General features: G+C 32.0%; 1 protein-coding gene across 1 annotated transcript; it reads left to right on the top strand.

The window, feature by feature from the left end:
- The first annotated feature begins 10,555 nt into the window (after nt 1-10,555).
- On the top strand, nt 10,556-11,731 carry LOC132715150 (interferon-gamma-inducible GTPase 10-like). Its single transcript, XM_060698124.1, has one exon. It carries the CDS (start codon nt 10,556-10,558, stop codon nt 11,729-11,731), a length of 1,176 nt encoding a protein of 391 aa, XP_060554107.1.
- Nucleotides 11,732-19,612: the final 7,881 nt, after the last annotated feature.

The following is a 19,612-nucleotide window of genomic DNA, read 5'->3' as shown; positions in this document are numbered from 1 at the left end:
GGGGAAGTATTTGTTTATATAAAAAAAAGACCCAAAGTGGAGTCCATTTAAAGTTATTTAATTATTTTTTTATATGTTTTAGGTATGTTAATTAATGAGTCAAAATTAATTGTGCAAATCAAATAATCTCCAATTCCTAAATGGAACATTTATTTTGTGACTTGTAATGAGTTAAACTATTTCAACATTTTAATTCTCAAGTTTATATCTTAATATATATCTTAATATCCCCGCTATAAAATATAATTATTTTGATCTTATGACTGTGTACAAATGTAATACGTGCAGATCTTATCAGATTCTGCTGATGACATAATGTTGAAAAACTAATTTGTATTGAAAAAAAAAAGTTTTTTTTATCAATTTTGTACACTGCTTGCCCAGTAAATACAAAGCTGACATTCAATCTCTGACACAGCGGTTTAACGACAAACCTAACAACAAGTAGTTCTCCAAACAGCTGAAAACTAGCGATTTAAAAGAAAGAAATATTTTTATTTTGTTACAAGTATCCAACAAGTTACAACACATTCAAAGTTTAAAAGTAGCGTTGGCTTATAGAATTGTCAATAAATGCACAATCACAAATTACGCGGATGAATATGATTTTAATCAATGAAAATGTTATTTTTAGCGATGTCGATTACCGAATACTACACAAATAAATCTGACTGCCGAGTAGTGGAATATATAGATTCTACACGTCGGACTGTTTGGGCGAGAAGAATTTCGCTAAATTATTTACTTCAATTTTAAGCAACAGATTTATCCTGAACAAAATACCTCGAAATTAATAAGGATTACAAGCCCAAAATGCAATGGAAATTCTTAATTTAGAATGACTTGATTTTATTCAAATATTAGTTGTTTAACTTCACCGTGGTGCAGGGGTAACGCGCTCGTTTAGTGTGTAAGAGGTCTGGAGTTGAAATCCCAGTCGAGGCAACTTTTTTTAAAATTAATTTTTAAATGTCTTTGTTAAGGAATTAGCCATGATATGCAAGGATAAAGTGTGGCTGTCATAAAAAATGAACATAAATGATTTTTGATGCAACTCTAGTTATGTAAAATTCCGTATGTATCAAGCTCTGGTTCCCTGCAAGATGGTATAGTACATAAAAATAAACTAATACAGGAAAATACAAAGGATATACAGTGCGATTTAGATTGCAAAGACCATAAAAATACCACAGAGCTTGCAGCCATTTGATTACATGCTTATTCATATCAGAGTGACAACTGTTGCTTTTTATTTAAATTTAATTTTTATTTCTGCCTTGAGGAATTTTATGTTTTAAAGCTCCTTAATTTTCTAAATTAATGATACTGTTTTCTTCATATGTCCTTTACTGGTTTTTAACCTTGTCATTCATTTTTCATCCTTTAAGGCACATCATGACTCGGACATGAATACTTTTGTACTTTCTGTTGAAAGGGTAATCGTCTAGTTTAATATGATGTAATGATTGCTTTAGAACATAGAATATACTACTTACCTAAAAAGTAACATTGATTGCGAAATAATTTGTGATAAAGATAGAAAAATGTAAACAAAATAGTATTTTTACTTCAATACAAAATGGTAATTGACTACTTATGTACTACATGTACTTATTGCCAAAATGTGATAGAACCAAAAGAAAGCTTAAGTATTTGGCTAATGAGTTACTTTTTAAAACTGAAACAGGACACCAAAGTTAGAATCTTTTGACTTAATGTGCCATGATTACATTTTGGTGTGTGCGAATAAAAATATCTTAATCTTTTATGCTTCTATTGTTATTTACAAATTTTTCTTATCGACAAAGATTCGAATGAAGAGAGACACTCAAGCCATGCACTGCGAAATGTATGAAATAAATTTGCCTTTTTTGTCAGAGAAAAAAAGGCATTGTCAATGTCATGTCGGCGTTGCCGTACTCGTTGCCTCACATGTTGCCGTCTGCAAAAACTTAAACTTTGAGTTCAACTTTTTTTCTTGGTGTATAGTATTCATACTTGGCCACAACAACACTTGTGACAAGACGTCTAAGTACACTATACAATCCTTGACATTCAAGGTCAAATCTCTGAAATTTGTTTTATTTTTTCTATAACTAATTTAATTTTGGATAGATTGTGTTCAAACTTTAAAACAACAATCTTTAAGGATATACCTTCATTTTCACTAGACAGACATTGACCTTTACTCATAAAAGACTTTGACTGAAGGTCAAATTATTGAAATTTTCTTTCTTTGCTGTAACTGGATGTATATTTGTTATTTATGACTGGATTGACTTAATATTTAAATACAACATTCTTTCAGACGACACAGCCTACATAAATAAATTTGACCTTGGATCATTAAAGACATTGACCTTGAAGGTTAAATTATTTAATTTTCACTGATTTTCGCTATAATTGTCTGTAACTTTGTAATAAATAAATGGGTTATCTTCATACTTTGACAAAACAACTTTTTTAACAAGACCAACTTGCGACCAACCTAAACAAACATATTGAGTAATTGAAATTTGACCTTGATTTTAATTGATCACGGCCATCAAGGTCTAATTTATGAAATTCTTTTATTTTTTCTACAGAAAATTGGACTATGTGCACAGTTTTAGTTGTAAAAATGAAGTTTGAATTCTTTGACCTAAATTCTGACGAATTGACGTACTTTTGAACTTTGTTGTCAGCTGACCTAAATTTTGACGAAGTGACCTTTTTTATTGACCTTTGATGTACAGCTTTGAAATTTAGTCTATGTGCACATTTTAAGATCTAAGATTAAACTTTGATATCAGAAGTCCTAGACTTTGACGAAATGACCTTCGTTTGAACTTTGATGTCAGATGACTTAGATTTTAACGACCGAAGTGACCTCTTTTCTTGTCCGTTGATGTTAAGCTATGACATTCGGACCATTTCCACAGTTTCAGTGCAACATTGAACATTGATATCATCAACCTAGATTTTGATGAAGTGACATACATGCATTTTTCCTGTGCTTTCATGAACAGCTATGAAATTTGGATCATGTATACAGTTTTATTTGTAAAATTGAACATCATGGAGATGATTAATACTTGGACAAAACCGACCTATTCAAATTAAAAAGGAAAAACTGATTTTATTTTTTCTTAAAATTTGTTTTAAAAGATTTGTTGAAACCTTTTATTTGTTTTCTTAAAGAAAAAGTATAAAAAGTAAAGCCCGGTGAAGGCTCTTGTTTATTTTGAACTGTTTATTCAATTTCAATATCAAAAGACAAACATTGAATTACAAACAGTAATTAAAGTGTTGACTTATATCGTGCAGGATTTTGCGTGAGAAAACAACGTTTTATTTGCTCAACTATTCGAAGAACTTTGAAATCAGTAAACGGACTACTTTCTTTCAAACACAATTTACAGTTATTAATGAATCACTTCTTAATTTTGAAAACTGTATGTTCGACATAATTTTTTATATATTTTTGTTGCCCGCATTTAATTTTTAAAAAATCATTCAGTTATTTGTAATCCCAAGCCCGCTAAATTTAAAGAATTATAATCATTTTATGCAAAGAATTCGGTTCACCCGCTTAGCTGAATAGGGAGAGCATCGGAATAGCTTTTTTCTAGGGGTCTCTAGTTTGATATTCGCGCGTGGCGAAATTTCTCCGCGACATTTGATCTCGGACATGGAGTTTAATGTTCATTTGTCTCAATTCAAAATTCATGTTGGATCTGTAGCCATTCACTTGCGGAGGAATCTGTATTAACTATTACAAGCTAGTTATCCAGGGAAGCCGGCTAGGTGAGCCGACCACAGAGATATGTAAAACGCATGTTTAAATCGATGTAAAACCAAGACCAGAAAGTTTAATGCAAACTACATTGTGTGTAAAACTCAAACTATTGATGTCTTTATTCTTACAGTTCTTTTTTTTCTTTTGAACGTTAAGTTTAATTTGTTCTTCTATTCATCTTTTGAAATGAAGTCCCGCTTGAAGGATTTCTTTTGTCTGGAAAATAAATTATATCTAATAGCGACGCAAACATACTATATAATCTTTTGTATATTACACACCCACAATATATTAACGCATTTATTTTCATTATGTCAATACGCTTTTTAGCTGATTTATTGACGGCGAAACTTAAGTCTATTTAATATCTGTCACGTAGACCATAAAATGGATTATTTATCTTTTTTAAGATACCATGAAATGGCTGATGAATGTGATGCATATGACGAAGTTCTTGCAAAAGAGTGACAGAAAAATTATACTGTGGAGATATTCAAGGACTTCGCGAATATATAACATGTGTTGAACAGTTTTGAAGATGCAAATTTAATGAATTTCAATCAGAAACAAACATAGAATGCGAATTCATGTCATGAACAAAATACTTAATTTTACTATTAATTAGGTAACTTTTTGTCAGATGTTACTTAAATGCAGGCTAATTCAGATTATTTATTGCCTTACGATGAAACATCCTATACATTCATGCATTGCTATGAAAATAAAAAGACTTATTGTAAATTAAACATGTAGGCAAGTAATCAATGTTGCACTACAATTTTATACATCTGTGAAACTTTCAAAGACCATCATCTGTTATAAAATGGCTGATAGTTATCTAGATGGAGAGGAATTTTTAAAAGAGGTATGTGAAATATTCAAAACTCAAGGAGTGAATGGACTTACCAAACATGTCACGCATGATCTAAATAAATGGAAACAGGTGAAGATAAAAATTGCAGTAACTGGAAACAGTGGCGCCGGCAAATCAAGCTTAATTAGTGCTTTACGAGGTATTCATCATTCTGACCAGAATGCAGCAATGGAAGGAGTCACGTAAACAACCAGAGAAATGGCTTCATACACCTTTCCGAATAATGATCAGATAACTCTTTATGATCTTCCTGGGGTAGGAACTTGGTCACATCCGATTAAATCATACATGCCAGATATGAATTTTAAACAGTTTGATTATGTTCTAATCGTGTCCTCTGAGCGGTTCTCGGAAAATGATACCTTGATAATTAAGGAATTGCGACGCTTGAAAATGCCATTTTATCTTGTGCGATCCAAAATGTTGATGTTGAAAGCAAAAAGTTTCAGAAAACATGAGATGATGTTCTCAAAGTCATTCGTAAAGACTGTTTCTCAAATCTACAGAAATTAGGTGTTGAAGCAAAAGGTGTCTTTCAGATTGACAGTCATGTACACCAAGACTTCGAGCTCGGACAACTACAAATGAGTCTTATACAAGACGCCCCTGCCACATTTAAGGATACCTTGATATTTACTTTTAGAAACATGACGAAAGAAATCATTGGGGAGAAGGTAAAAGCCTTAAAGCTTCGAGCAATTAGAGTAGCATGTCAGGCAATTGTTTCTGCTGTGCCAGGAGCAAATTATTTCATGAACGAGAATGTTTTAAAGGATGAAATATCTTTTTATATGACAGAACTTGGTCTTGATGACGAGGCACTCGGCAAAACATGCAATGAGCTTGAAGTTGATAGGGCAAGATTGCAGGAAATGATAGCGTTTTGTGATTTTGTTGTTTATCCAGAAAAGGCGATAGAGTACATTAGAAACTTAAAAGAAAATCTGGAAAATGCACCAGTTTCTATTAACTCTTTTTTACATTGTATTGAACGCACTGTGACTGGTTTTGTGATCACCTACCCCAAAGTATATTGCGGTCTATTGGAAATCATAGATATTTTGGAAAAAGATTCACTTAGGATAAGTGATAATATTCTTGAAAAGGTACATGGTTCAGCTTTTCTTTGAAGGTAAACCTTCATTATTAGACCATCCATGTTATTTTCAAAAAATAAAAATAAAAAAAAAATATAAGCGTGCCTCATAAGAGCCAATGGTTTTACTGTCAAACTTATGTTAGCTGTTTCTAAGTAAGTAAATGTACATGTTACTGCTTACTAAACATTTTCAAATTTACATTAGTTAAGATTTGTGCAGTTTCAATTTTCTATTTGAAATTATTTTAGAAACATTCGATTCATTTATTATAGTGATTAATTGAAGTAAATGTGTAACGAATTGCTTGAAATACTGCAATCCTATTAGACGAAAACTTTTTTTTATACGAATTAAGTTGCTTTTTTCTCTGATATATTTCGTCTCATTTGAAAAAGAACTATGGCTTTTAGAGAATCTTAAATTACTAGATAAGTTACTTTAATTGCGACTTAGTATATCGTAATACAAAATCTTTTACGGTTTAAACATGTTAATCCTTAAAACAACGAAACCTTCAAAATCATAATTATTTTACATGATATCAGATTTACAATGAAGGATGTCAGTGCTATTGAACCATGTATCAAATCAATGCTTTAAGTAAGTGAAAAATGAATATAAAAACGATCTTCATAAATAAGTCGTTTACTCTAGACTCTTTTATCGAATGCAGACTATAAGTGTATATAATTTTTAGGTCAGTGTTTGATTTTAAGTATTTTTCTTGAATTATCATTTGAAAAATCATCCATAATTGAAAAACGATTAAATGTCTCGAAATTCAATCAGATATTGAAGTTAGTAACTGAAAGAGAGTTGGAATTATATATAAATAGAAAAAGTTTTCTAGTAAGTATCTCACTTAAAATTGCCACCATGACATCACTGCTGTACATTCATATACATCTTACTGAGAAGACCTTGTACATTAAATTACATGTAAAATTTATTATCAAATATCTGCAATAATTGATTTAAGTCTACACCAAAAGAAGCATTATTCTCCGAAAAACTATTTTGAGTCCCGTCATAACCAAATAAGCTCAGTCGAGTCTAGTTTGTCAACTGGTCACTTTTCTTGAATGTGGTTGCTGTTGTAATATAAAATTTACATTTAATTTATTTTCTAATAATACTGGTGTCTTCATATGGCTAATACTGATTATCAACCATTGCCATTCATTTGTATCAATAAAAGCATAAGCGTTTGTTTATGTAGAAATTGCAAACATGTATTCTATCATATTGTTATAATATGTGATACCATTCATAATGTGTGATATAGATATCATTGAAAAATGTATAAAAATGTAGTAGTTCGGATTATAACTGTCACCATTTACCAAGATATAAACGAAGGAAAAGACAGCTGAGGTATTTTTCCTATTGGAAACGTTAAGGGAAAACAAGAAGAAAAAAAAAATAAAAAACCAACAAACCACACTCCTTTTCGAATAGAACAATAAAACCATTAACGTTTTAACTCGATTATCCCCCTTTGATTGTTGTTTTGATAGACAATCTAAATGTAAAATGTTTCAGGTTTATAAACTTGTATGTTAGTCACTGATATTGTATTTATCTATATTGTATCATTAAGAAGTGCAGATAAATGTGATTTTAGTATAACGTTTTTGTTGTTATTTTGGCCATTCATGTAAGAAAGATGTATGAAATAAGATGGGTGTCAAGATACACATTTTAGAAATCTGATTTAAAGCAGCATGCCTGCGGATTCATGCTGATTTGAATGAATATTTCTAATGTATTAAAAATTAAAATGTTGTAGAGTGAATGAAGTCCTAAGATCTACGATTATCACAAAGATATGTCAACATATGCATAAATAGACCGTACCGCTTAAGTCAGGCCATAGAATTATGGTGATAAATACTGCAAAATCAGTCAATAATTTCAATGTTGATTTTCTTGATATATTTTGGTTCCGCGGGAGGCATGCAGCTTAAAGTGTCTCTCTTCTGAATGTTGATGAAATTTATTGGCAATGGATATTCAGCTGCTAAATACTTTGATAAAAAATTCATACCATCTTATTGCAATTTTTAATATGTTATGTATTCTATCAGTTAGAAGTGAAGTTACAGATTTTCTTATTGATTAAGATTCGTGAAGAGAAATGTATGAAACAATTAATTTTTTTTTGTCAGCAAACCAAAGTTATTGTCAAAGTCATGTCGGAGTTGCCGTACTTGTTGCCTCACATGTTTCTGTCCGCAAAACTGAACATTGATTAAAACTTTTTTGTGTGTATTGCCTTCATATTTTGCCACAACAACCCTTGGGCCAAGATGTCTATGTACACTAGACTGTCATTTCAAGGTCAAATGTTTGAATTTTGCTAGAACTAAGTTAATTTTGAATGGATTGTCTTCAAACTTTTAATACAACAATTTTTCAACATAACTAGACAGAACTTGACCTTCACTCATAAATGAATGACTTGAAGGTTAAATAATTGATTTTTTTATTATTTGCAGTAACTGGCTGTAACTTTGTTACTAAAGAATAGATAAAAGAATGGATAAACTTTATATTTAAATACAGCATTCTTTCAGACACAGTCTTCATAAATAAAATTGACCTCGGAACATTTAAGACATTGGCCTTGAAGGTTAAATTATTTAATTTTCACTTATTTTCGCTATAATTGGCTTTAACTTTGAAATAAATAAATAAATGGGTTATCCTCATCCTTTGACAAAGCAACTTTTTGACAAGACCATCTAAAAGGTTGAGCTGACCTGGACCTTTAACTTTAAATGACCTTGACTGAAAAGGTCAAATTATTGAATTTTGCGTACACTCTCAAAATTTTGGTATGTCTGTTCGGATTTCATTAATGATTTGACTTGCGACCAACTCAAACACACATTGAATTATTGAAATTTGACCTTGACTTTTATTTGACCATGACCATCAAGGTCAAATTTATGAACTTCTGTAAATCCTATAGCTATGCAATTTGGACCATGTGCACGGTTTTAGATGTAAAATTGAACTTTGAATCAGTTGACCGAGATTTTGCCGAAGTGATCTACTGTCTTGTCCTTTCCTTTCCTATTCAGCTATGATATTTGGACCATGTGAACAGTTTGTTTCAGAATAAAACTCAACTTTGATATCAGCTGACCTAGATTTTAATGCAGTGATCTATTTTTCTGAATTTCATGAATAGCTATGAAATTTGGATCATGTGTTCAGTTTTAGTATTATGGAAATGATTCATACGTCATGTATGTGGAATAACAACGCCTGCAACTAGACCTACCTATTAAGATGAAAAGAGGAAACATTGATTGTTTTTTCTTAATTTTCTTTTAAAAGATTTGTTGAACGCTTTTATTTGATTGCTTTGAGAAAAGGTTAAAAACGTAAAGCCCTGCCGTAGCTTTTGTTTATTGTCGAACAGTTTCTTCGAAGTTTCAAGGATGTCAATATAAAAAAAACAAATATTCAATTATTAACATTAAAGAGTTGACTTATTTTGTGCAAGATTTTGCATAAGGAAAGTTAGCTCGACTATTCGAAGAACTTTAAAAACTTAGCAATAAATGTGTTTCTTTCTTTAAAACACAAAATACAGTTATTAATGAATTATTATTATTATTGTTATTTTTATCATTAATTTTGAAAAGCTTCACATTATCTTTTATATATTTTCCCCCCGTTTTTAGTTTTACAAATCATTTAGTTATTCTTAAATACAAGCTCACTAGATTTAAAGTAACTACACTGATTTTATGCAAATAATTCAGTTCACCCGCCAAGCTGAATAGGGGAAGCATAAGATTAGCTTTTCTAGGGGTCGCTGATCTACGCGTGAGGCGAAATTTCTCCGCGACAATTTATCTACGATATCTAGGATATTGAGTTTATTGGTCATTTGTCTCTAATGGTTAATTCAGAATTATTGTGGGATCAGTAGCCAGTCACGAGCGGAGACAGTTATCCAGGAAAGCTGCAAAGGTGGGCCGACTGCAGAGATAATTAAAAGCCTATGTTTAAATCGGTGTAAAACAAGACAGGCCAGTTTAATTTAAACGACATTGTGCTGTAAAAAGTCAAACATTTGATGCATTTATTCTCACGGCTCCATTTTTCTTTTGAACGTTAAGGTTAATTTTTATCTTCCATTTATCTTTTGAAATAAACCCCTTGAAAGATTTCTATTGTCTGAAAAATAATAGAAATATCTAATAGTTACGCAAAATACAATACAATCTTTTGAACACATCAATAAATGTATAACAATCCTGATATATAATAATGCAGTCTAAATTATTTTCATATTGCCAATATACATATTAGTTTATTTATTGACGACGAAATTTTAGTTTTTATTTCTGATAAAATGGATTGTTTAAAAGAGATGATTCTGATAATATGATTACCTGAAATGGCTGTAGAATCTGATGTATTTGATGCAGTTCTTGCAAAAGAGTGACGGAAAATTATACCTTGAAGGTATTCTTGGACTTGGCGGACATATAACATTAGTAACAGTTTTGAAGATGCAAATTCAATATGTTTTAAGCAGAAAACAAACATAGAAGGCGAACTTATGTTGTGAACTTAATACTAAACCTTTTTATTTATTATGTGCCTTTTTGTCAGATGTAACTTGAATTCAGACTAAATGAGATTGTTAATTGTTTGTCCTTAACCTGAATGTACTGCTATACAAGTAAAGACTTGTTGTTAAAAACCACGTTGGTAAGTAATGAATGTTTCATTAACATATTATATAGCTGTGAAGCATTGAAAGACCATAAATGATATAAGATGGCTGATAATTATTCAGATGCCGTGGAAGTTATAAAAGAGACATGTGAAATATTCAAAACTCAAGAAGTGAAAGGACTTATCAAACATGTCACCCATGATCTAAATATTAAATGGAAACATGCGAAGATAAAAATTGCAGTAACTGGAGACAGTGGCGCCGGTATATCTAGCTTGATCAATGCTTTACGAGGTATGCATCAATTGGACCAGAATGCAGCAAAAGAAGGAGTTAAAGAAACAACTAGAGAACCGGCTTCATATACCTTTCCGGATAATGATCAGATAGAACTTTATGATCTTCCAGGTGTAGGAACCTTGTCACATCCGATTGAGTCATACATGCAAGATATGAATTTTGAACAGTATGATTTTGTTCTGATCGTGTCTTCTGAGCGGTTTTCGCAAAACAATGCATTGATAATTAAGGTATTACAACACTTGCAAAAGCCATTTTATCTTGTGCGATCTAAAATTATTGCGGATGTTGAAAATCAAAAGTTTACACAAACAAAAGATGAGGTCCTCAAAAACATTCGTGATGATTGTTACTTAAATTTACAAAAGTTAGGTGTTGAAGTAAAATGTGTCTTTCTGATAGACAGCCATGTCCACCAAGACTTCGAGCTCGGAAAACTACAAGCGACTCTTATACGCGATGTCCTTGACACATTTAAGACTACTTTCATTTTAACTTATAGAACCATGACGAAAGAAATCATTGAGGAGAAGGTAAATGTATTGAAGAGTCGAGCGCCTAGAGTAGCATTAATGGCAACTGTTACTGCTCAGTCAGAGACAAACGAGATTGTTTTAATGCAAGAAATATCTTTTTATAAGAAACAACTTGGTCTTGATGACGAGGCACTCGGCGAAACATGCAAGTACCTTGAAGTTGATAGGGCAAGATTGCAGGAAATGATAGCGTTTTGTGATTTTGTTCTTTATCCAGAAAGAGCTATAGAGTACATCAAAAACGTAGAAGAAAATTTGGACAATTCACCACCTTATTTTATCAATCTAGTACGTGGTATTGGACGCGTTTTAACTGGTTTTGTAAGCTCCTATTCCAAGGTATATCGCGGTCTTTTGGACATCATAGATACCTTGGAAAAAGATTCACTTAAAATAAGTGATAATGTTCTTGAAAAAATACGTGGTCCGTCTTTTCTTTGAGGCATGCCTTCTGCATTATATTATCCATGTTATTTGGTCAAACTTTTACGTGCCTGCTTAAAGTCAATAGTTTTTACACTATCAAACTTATTGTTTGTGTACTTTAAATATAAGTATAGGTTATTGTTCATTAGTAATCATTAACAGATTTAAATTGGGTCAAGAGTGGAGCAGTTTTGAAATCAATTTATATACATTTAATTGCCTGATAAGAGTCATTTTTTATCAAACTGATGTTGGTGTGCATTAAAATAAGTGTATATTATTGTTTATTACTGTACATTTATATATTTAAAGTATTCAACAGAAAGCAAAACACTCAGTGTCGGAAATAATTAAAAGTAGAAAAATAAAAACCTTATTGTGTTCTTTTAAACTCGATTATTTTCGTTTAATTACCTTTCTGACAGAAGATTAAAATTTAAAATGTTTCATGCTTTTAAAATTGTTTGTTAGTCACTGAAATATTGTATCTTTCATATTATATCTTTTGGAAGTGCAGATACATGTGTGATTTTTGTGTAACATTGGTAAATATGTTGCATTTATTCAAAACATTTCTTAAAGATTTACCCCTTAAATCTCAAATTATTACGACAATAGGTCAACATATGCACAAATAAACCGTTCCACGTTAGTCACGCCTTAAAAATACTGTAATAAATAGTGCAAAGTCAGTCATTCATCTCTAGGGTTGAATTTCCTGAAATATTTTGGCTCAGCGCGAGGTTTCACTCTTCTGAATTCTGTTGAAATTCATTGGCAATATCTATTTAGCCATTACATACTTTGATAAAAAAAATCCTAACATTTTATTGCAATTTTTAACATGTAATGTATTCTATCAGTTACAAGTGAATACAATTGTATAATATGCATGTGAAATATACAAAACAAGCGTTCACCTTTTTACTAGGGCGAAATCTACCTATACAAATATCTGGAAACAAAGTGATCCCTCGGAAGCATTAATCACAACAAAATATCAAGAGAATTGCAGACTCGGTTTGATTGAGTCTGTACATGAAAGATAATGAATATATGCAACATCCCTCACGCCCCTTAGCACCGGCTTGAGCGGTACTCAATTCTCAACACACAAAAGTGCTGGCATCAATGATCCCGAAGGACCAGAAAATATGTTAAATTCTGAAAACAAGTGATCCCTCGGAAGCATTAATCACAACAAAATTACAAGAGAATTGCAGACTCGGTTTGATTGAGTCTGTACATCACTGAAGTGAAGTACGGGACAACTTTTTACAGCTGCCAACTGCACTTGACACCTGCTGTTGTGAAGTATAATAATCTGGAAACAAAGTGATCCCTCGGAAGCATTAATCACAACAAAATTACACAAGAGAATTGCAGACTCGGTTACACAGTTTTAATAAACATGTGGGGGCATTATCACACACATTGCATGAGGTTGAAGGTTATGATTATATAATATATTACATATATTTTGGAAAGGGGATAGTGATGTGCAAGATAATGGTGATAATGGTTAGCTATAGAAAGTCACTGGTTGCTTTGAAAAATCAGTTGTTACAAGTGAATAAAACCGTCAAGCATGCATATGAAATATACAACAACAAAAAAACAAACAAAAACGATCACCTTTACAAAATCTAGCAATTCAATTTTTTTATATCGAGGGGGACATTTATCACCTACTGGAGTGCATTTCATGTGATTAAAAGTAAGATAACATACTGATTTACATATTATAAGGAAAGAGGAAAGCGATGTTAAGGATAATGGTGATACTGGTGATCTAAATAAAGTCACTGGTTGCTTTTAAAAATTCGACTGTTGCTATGGTTGACACTAGCTACTAAGACAATTCAATGGTTGCTATCAAGACATTTGTTGTAAAAGACTGGCGAAGAAAAAGGTTACTAACAATTCACTGGTTTCCATATGGTCATTGGTTGCTATTGAATTTTGATCCAAAGGATATAATTTGAGAAAACGTGGAAGAGGTTCCATTCCAAATATATCAATGCATGCTTTTACTAATTCAGAAGAAAGGATTTTACAAATACAATTTTTTATCTGGTAACCGAATGACTCACGGTGCTGGGCTTACTTTACTCCATGGCTTTTGTTTGCACAAACTTGGTCAGGTTCCACTTTCCAGTGCACATGCTAAATATCTAAGCTGGTTCAGAAGAGAATATGTTTTACATGCATGTAAGAAAAATGTCATAACCCCCGGGGCGAGAACAAGAGGAGACATTTTTTTTAAGTTTGTAACAGAAACATAATTATAAGAAAACTAATGACCCTCCGCGGACGGTTTACTTTTGACCCTAAGGCTATAATCTAAACAAAGTTGATAGAGGTCAACTAGCCTAAGTCTGATGCAAAACAAGCATTTGCAGGTTCAGAGCAAAAAGTGTTTTCACGTTTAAACTTATATACATTTAAGGAAAAACTTTGACCCTAGAGACATTTTTATAAAATATCTTTGTTCTAACATTAGCTACTAAGAAGGAATTATTATTATTATTATTATCATTATTATTATTATTAAGTTTATACTATATTCAAAATAAGGAAAAAACAAATTGACCCCCGGTATTACAATTTGAACACACTTGTTTGACATACTGGACGATGCCAAAATATCTAAGCTCTAGACAATGTGTTTTTGAAAAAAATATTTATTTTATAAATTGCATTTTTAAAATATGGTTTTAGTGTCTGTGATGCCCGTATGTACGCATCACTCTGAAACCATGTTACCATATACAACCTGTGTAGAATGTCACCAACGGATCATTCATATGAAGTTTGGTCCAATCCGACGAATGATAAAAGAGGACGTGTTGTTAAAAAAAATTGTGTTTATCATGCACAACCCACATATTCCCATCACAGAACTCACCTCTTAACAATACGTGCTCAGGCAAGCGTTGACATTTCCACCCATTACCATATTTTATAAATGACATTTTAGCCTAATTTGCATATAGATCGAGGACACTTACATGTGCTAGTATTGATGCTAAAAATTGCTGTTGTATCTTTTAAAATGCCTGAAACATCTTTTACAAGAATTTGTAACAGAGTTACCAACGTTCCCCGCATCGGGGAAGTTTTATATGAAGCGTAAAATTCTGCTATTTTAAAAGATTGAGATATGGATCAAAGGACTTTCAGTCCAAAATTATGATCAATGCTAGATCTGCAAATGAAACAATAAATTTATTAAAGAAATAAAATGAATATTAAGATTTGACCTCTTAGTGTGACCTTGACCTTGGAGGTAGGGGTCCAGGTGTTGTGCATGACATATCGTCTTATTATTGTAACTATTTGTACCAAGTATTTTCAAAATCCCTTGAACTATAAAAAAGTTATAGATGGGACGAAAAATATACCCTCTAAGAGACTTTGACCTCTACATGTGACCTTGACCTTGGAGGTAGGGACACTGGTGTTACACATGACATATCATCTTATCATTGTGACTATTTGTGCCAAATATTTTCAAAATCCCTTGTTCTTTCCCTTGTTCTATGAAGAAGTTATGGACGGGACACAAAATATACCATATAACAGACTCTGTTAATTTTTGACAAAGTTTGACCTTGACCTTGGAGGTAGGGGTGCAGGTGTTGTACTTGACATATCGTCTTAGTATTGTGACTATTTGTACCAAGTTATTTCAAAATCCCTTGAATTATGAAGAAGTTCTAGATCAGACACAATATATATCCTTTAACAGACTATGTTAAGTTTTTTTACCTGGAAATGTGACCTTAACCTTGCAGATAGAGATGCAGGTTTGCGCATGACACATCGTCTTAGTATAGTGAATATTTGTGCCAAGTATTTTCAAAATCCTTTGATATATGAAAAAGTTATGGACCAGACACAAAATATACCCTAAAACAGACTATGTTAATCTTTGACCTCCAAGTGTGACCTTGACATTGGAGGTAGGTGACCAATTGTTGCGCATGACACATCATCTTATTATTGTTAAAAATTGTGGCAAATATTTACAAAATCCCTTCAAAAATAAGAAAGTTATAGACCGGACACGACATATACCCTCAAATAGACAATGTTAACCTTGAATGAGCAAGTGCGACCTTGACCCTGGAGGTACGGGTCTGGTTTTGTGCATGACATATCATCTTATTATAACAAACATTTGTGCCAAGTTATTTCAGATTCCTTTAATAAATGACAAAGTTATGGACCGGACACAAAAGTGTGACGGACAGACAGACGGACGGACGGACATTCCAACTTTTTGGCTTTCGGGGCTATTTTCTTTGTTATTTTCTTTGTTTTCTAAGGGCTATTAGCCCCTAAACCCTTTGATCACGGAATGAACCTATTGTTCTCTTTCGTTCTCTTTAGTTCTCTTTACTATTATACCTAAACTCAAAATGTTTGCACGGACGGACGGACAGACGGACGGAGCCTACTTCTATATCCCCTTTTTTCTTCGAAAAAGCAGGGGACAATAATGCTTGAAGCAAATGCATTAAAATATGGGTTATCATTTAACACCCTGCTTAAAAGTAATCAGTATTTTAAACGAGAATAAAAGAATGCAAATAGACTAACACATATCTACGTCATGTAATTTAAAGAAGTTGTAATGTTAGGAGAATGCAGAAGTTACAGTAAAGTTTACATTCTTTTAGAAAAAGAATCCAATTTCATCCGACTTACAGATGAAAGTAAGTACTAGTAGTGCAAAGTCCTTTAGTTTTGTTGTTGTTGTTATGTAATTTGTTTGGTAAAAAAATCTGGAAACAAAGTGATCCCTCTGAAGCATTAATCACAACAAAATAACATAAGAATTGCAGACTCGGTTTGATTGAGTTTGTACATAACAAGTGTTTGCCAACCGAATTTAAGTTACCTTTTATGCCATCATTTAGTGTTCAAGTATTGAAAGTATTCATAGTATTTAAGACCTTTGTATTTGTACATTTATTTAGAACGTATCAATAAATGAGCTACATGTCCATTAAGACAATCATAATTTACATTTATGTCTATAATGACGATTTGAAAATAATTCTTATTTTCAATTTTTAAAATTGTTCAGTTATTTATTATCCTTTTAACATTTAAAAAAAATGATACTAGTTTTTATACCTTCAAAATATTGGCAAGACAAAAAAATCACTCTTTTGGTGTGTTTTTACACATATCTTCACAGTAAAGTGATTTTTAATGTAGAGTTGTCATTATATTTCCAATTACAGTTTGAAATAGGATATATCACCTTCACGGATATCTTTTGTACCTCTGACAATATGGGGAATATGATATAATCTTTTGTGTAAGTAGCGAACCTGTCTATATTTAAGCAACCTAAATTATTTTTATTTTGTCGATAAAACTGACACATCTGTGGATGAATAATTGACGACCACACTTTAATATAGTAATAGTCATTATTGGTCACCAAAATCAAAATTTAATTTAAATCTTATTTATTATTACTTCATGGATTTTTTTCTTGAATGGCTGCATGTAGAAGTTTTTGTGGAATTAACGAGGATTTTGCCATAGTATTAATATGGAACAGAAAAACGTTTTCAATTGACAAGACTGCAGCAACGGGAGGTTACTGAAAAGAAAACAAGAGATATTGCTTTTTATTTTTTTATTCACGGCTAATGATTAGGTAGTTTAGACCTTTATGATTCATATAAACGTTGATACAAAAGAAAATAATAAAAAATAATAATAATCACTTATTTAACAGCTATACAGGAAGTAGGTATACATGACTGTACGACTGTCGCGCATATCAATAAGCAACACATAACACATATATACATTTTATGTGTCGTTATTTTGCAATAAGCCGCTGTAGTTATTGCTAGCGATTAATTAGAACGAAAATTACCAATTTACATAAATCATTAAGCAGTTAATATCGTTCTCAAGTAAGAAACAAAAAATCAACAACAATGTAAAGATTTTTATGTTCTGAACGATATCGCATTATGAGGGTTAAGTTATATTGTCTATACAAAAAATAAGTGTAGGAGAACATTGTTTAAAATTTTCCTTTAGCATGCATAAGTTCGTAGCCGCCGAATATTAATCAGATTGACGAGTGTTTTGATGTTCTTTCTCTTTTGTATCATAGTCAAACATAAAAACACGTTCCCTGTTGTCAAAATATGAAACCCCAGAAAAAAGTAACCAATGAACGAGCATCTGAATATGATATTTCATTCGCATTCCCTTTCTCTGCCGTCACAATAAGTAAACCGCAGCAAAAATGAACCAATCAATGTGCATGCACTGGAGTGCGGTTAACTGATAACTTCACTCCAGTTACCGCACTGTGCATGTATATGTATACAATTTAACTCTGACATATTTTCAACAGAAAGGTCTCCAAACATTGATACAATACCACTTAAGTTCATGTGACAATAGGTATATCATGAGACCTTGACACGGCAGTCATTTCATACTTTCTTTTTTTACGCATGTGAGCCTGGGAACGGGACCGAAGATTGCGGCGCATATTCCCGACCCTGTACCGGCTTTACATATTGTTTGTCTGTCCTTTGAATATCTTATCATAATTTTCAATAGCGCGGTAGGAAATTTTGTGACTTTTATGGTTAGGCCTACTGACAATATGGCGGCCTAAACATCTAGCTTCACATGTGTTTTTCTTGTAATTTTTTTTATAAACTTACTTACGAGACCTGTTGCAGCCTACGCTTAATAAATAATTGTTGCCGCCTTTACCTTATTTCCCATCCCTGTACTTATAGTTTTTACAAACACTAAACATTCTACAGAAATTTTAAATGTCGACACTTATTTTGCAGGTAACATTCACTCAAAATTGAACTTTTAAGAAATTGCTGAAACAGTGTCGAGTTAGCAGAGAGGAAAGATCAAAGAACTTCATTATTTGAAAATGTAAAATATAAGGCTTGTTGAATGTTGACTGGTATTTTTTCAAGTATGAGAGTGAAAAATGATTTTGGTAACATACACGTGTTATTGTTTTGTTGATAACTCCCACGCAATATTTTTTGTAAAATCATTGTCGACATTTTAAATTCTTTCAAGTCACAGTATGTAAAAACAATAACAAAGGGATGGAAAAAAAATAAGGTATAGGCGACAACAATTCTTCATTCCGCGTATGCTGCAGCAGGTCTTGCATGTAAGTATTAGGGAAATAATAAAGGATTACCAGAAAAACACATGTGTAACGAGGTGTTTAGGCCGCCATATTGTCAGTACACATTAGCAGCATTAGCATATAAGTCAGGTGATTCCCTATCGTAAATAGTGTGGTATTTGAAAAAATAAACTCAATTTACTGAATTCTGCCTTTAAGAATATCTGTCAAATTATATGGTATACGAGTATATGTATTGAAAAAAAAAAGAATTTTGTTATACCGTGTAAAATTGATATTTGAGAGGCCGTACATTCAGGTAATTCAAAAAAGATATTTAGAAATAGGTGAAACATTTATAAAAGCCGTTACGGGATCAGAACTAAGCGCAGCGAGTTACGAACTATTTTTTTTCCTTTTAAATCTGTGTACTCATAGTCACCATGACTATCCAGTAACGCGGGAATTAGAATATAACGCAGAAATTGCGCAAAAATAACGACAAGTGTGGGCAAAGCTATGACCAGCAAGTAGCAAGGTAAGTAAATGGAACTTAATCAAAATGAAATAAATAAATAAGCTCATACGGCTGTCATGACATTGTACTTTCACCAGCAGGCATTACAATTTTTCGGTGTATTTTTGGGGGGTTGTATATTTAATAATTAGTATTTTCTGCTATTTTTACTTTAAAATATGTTTTTTTTTCTTTCGTAAGTTACAGCATAATTATGATAAGAAAA

The sequence above is a fragment of the Ruditapes philippinarum genome, unplaced genomic scaffold (assembly GCF_026571515.1).
Source record: "Ruditapes philippinarum isolate M1 unplaced genomic scaffold, ASM2657151v2 ctg2322_1_1_1_1, whole genome shotgun sequence".
Taxonomy (NCBI): domain Eukaryota; kingdom Metazoa; phylum Mollusca; class Bivalvia; order Venerida; family Veneridae; genus Ruditapes; species Ruditapes philippinarum.
Note: the sequence above shows the minus strand (reverse complement) of the source record. Positions and strands in the feature narration are given on the sequence as shown.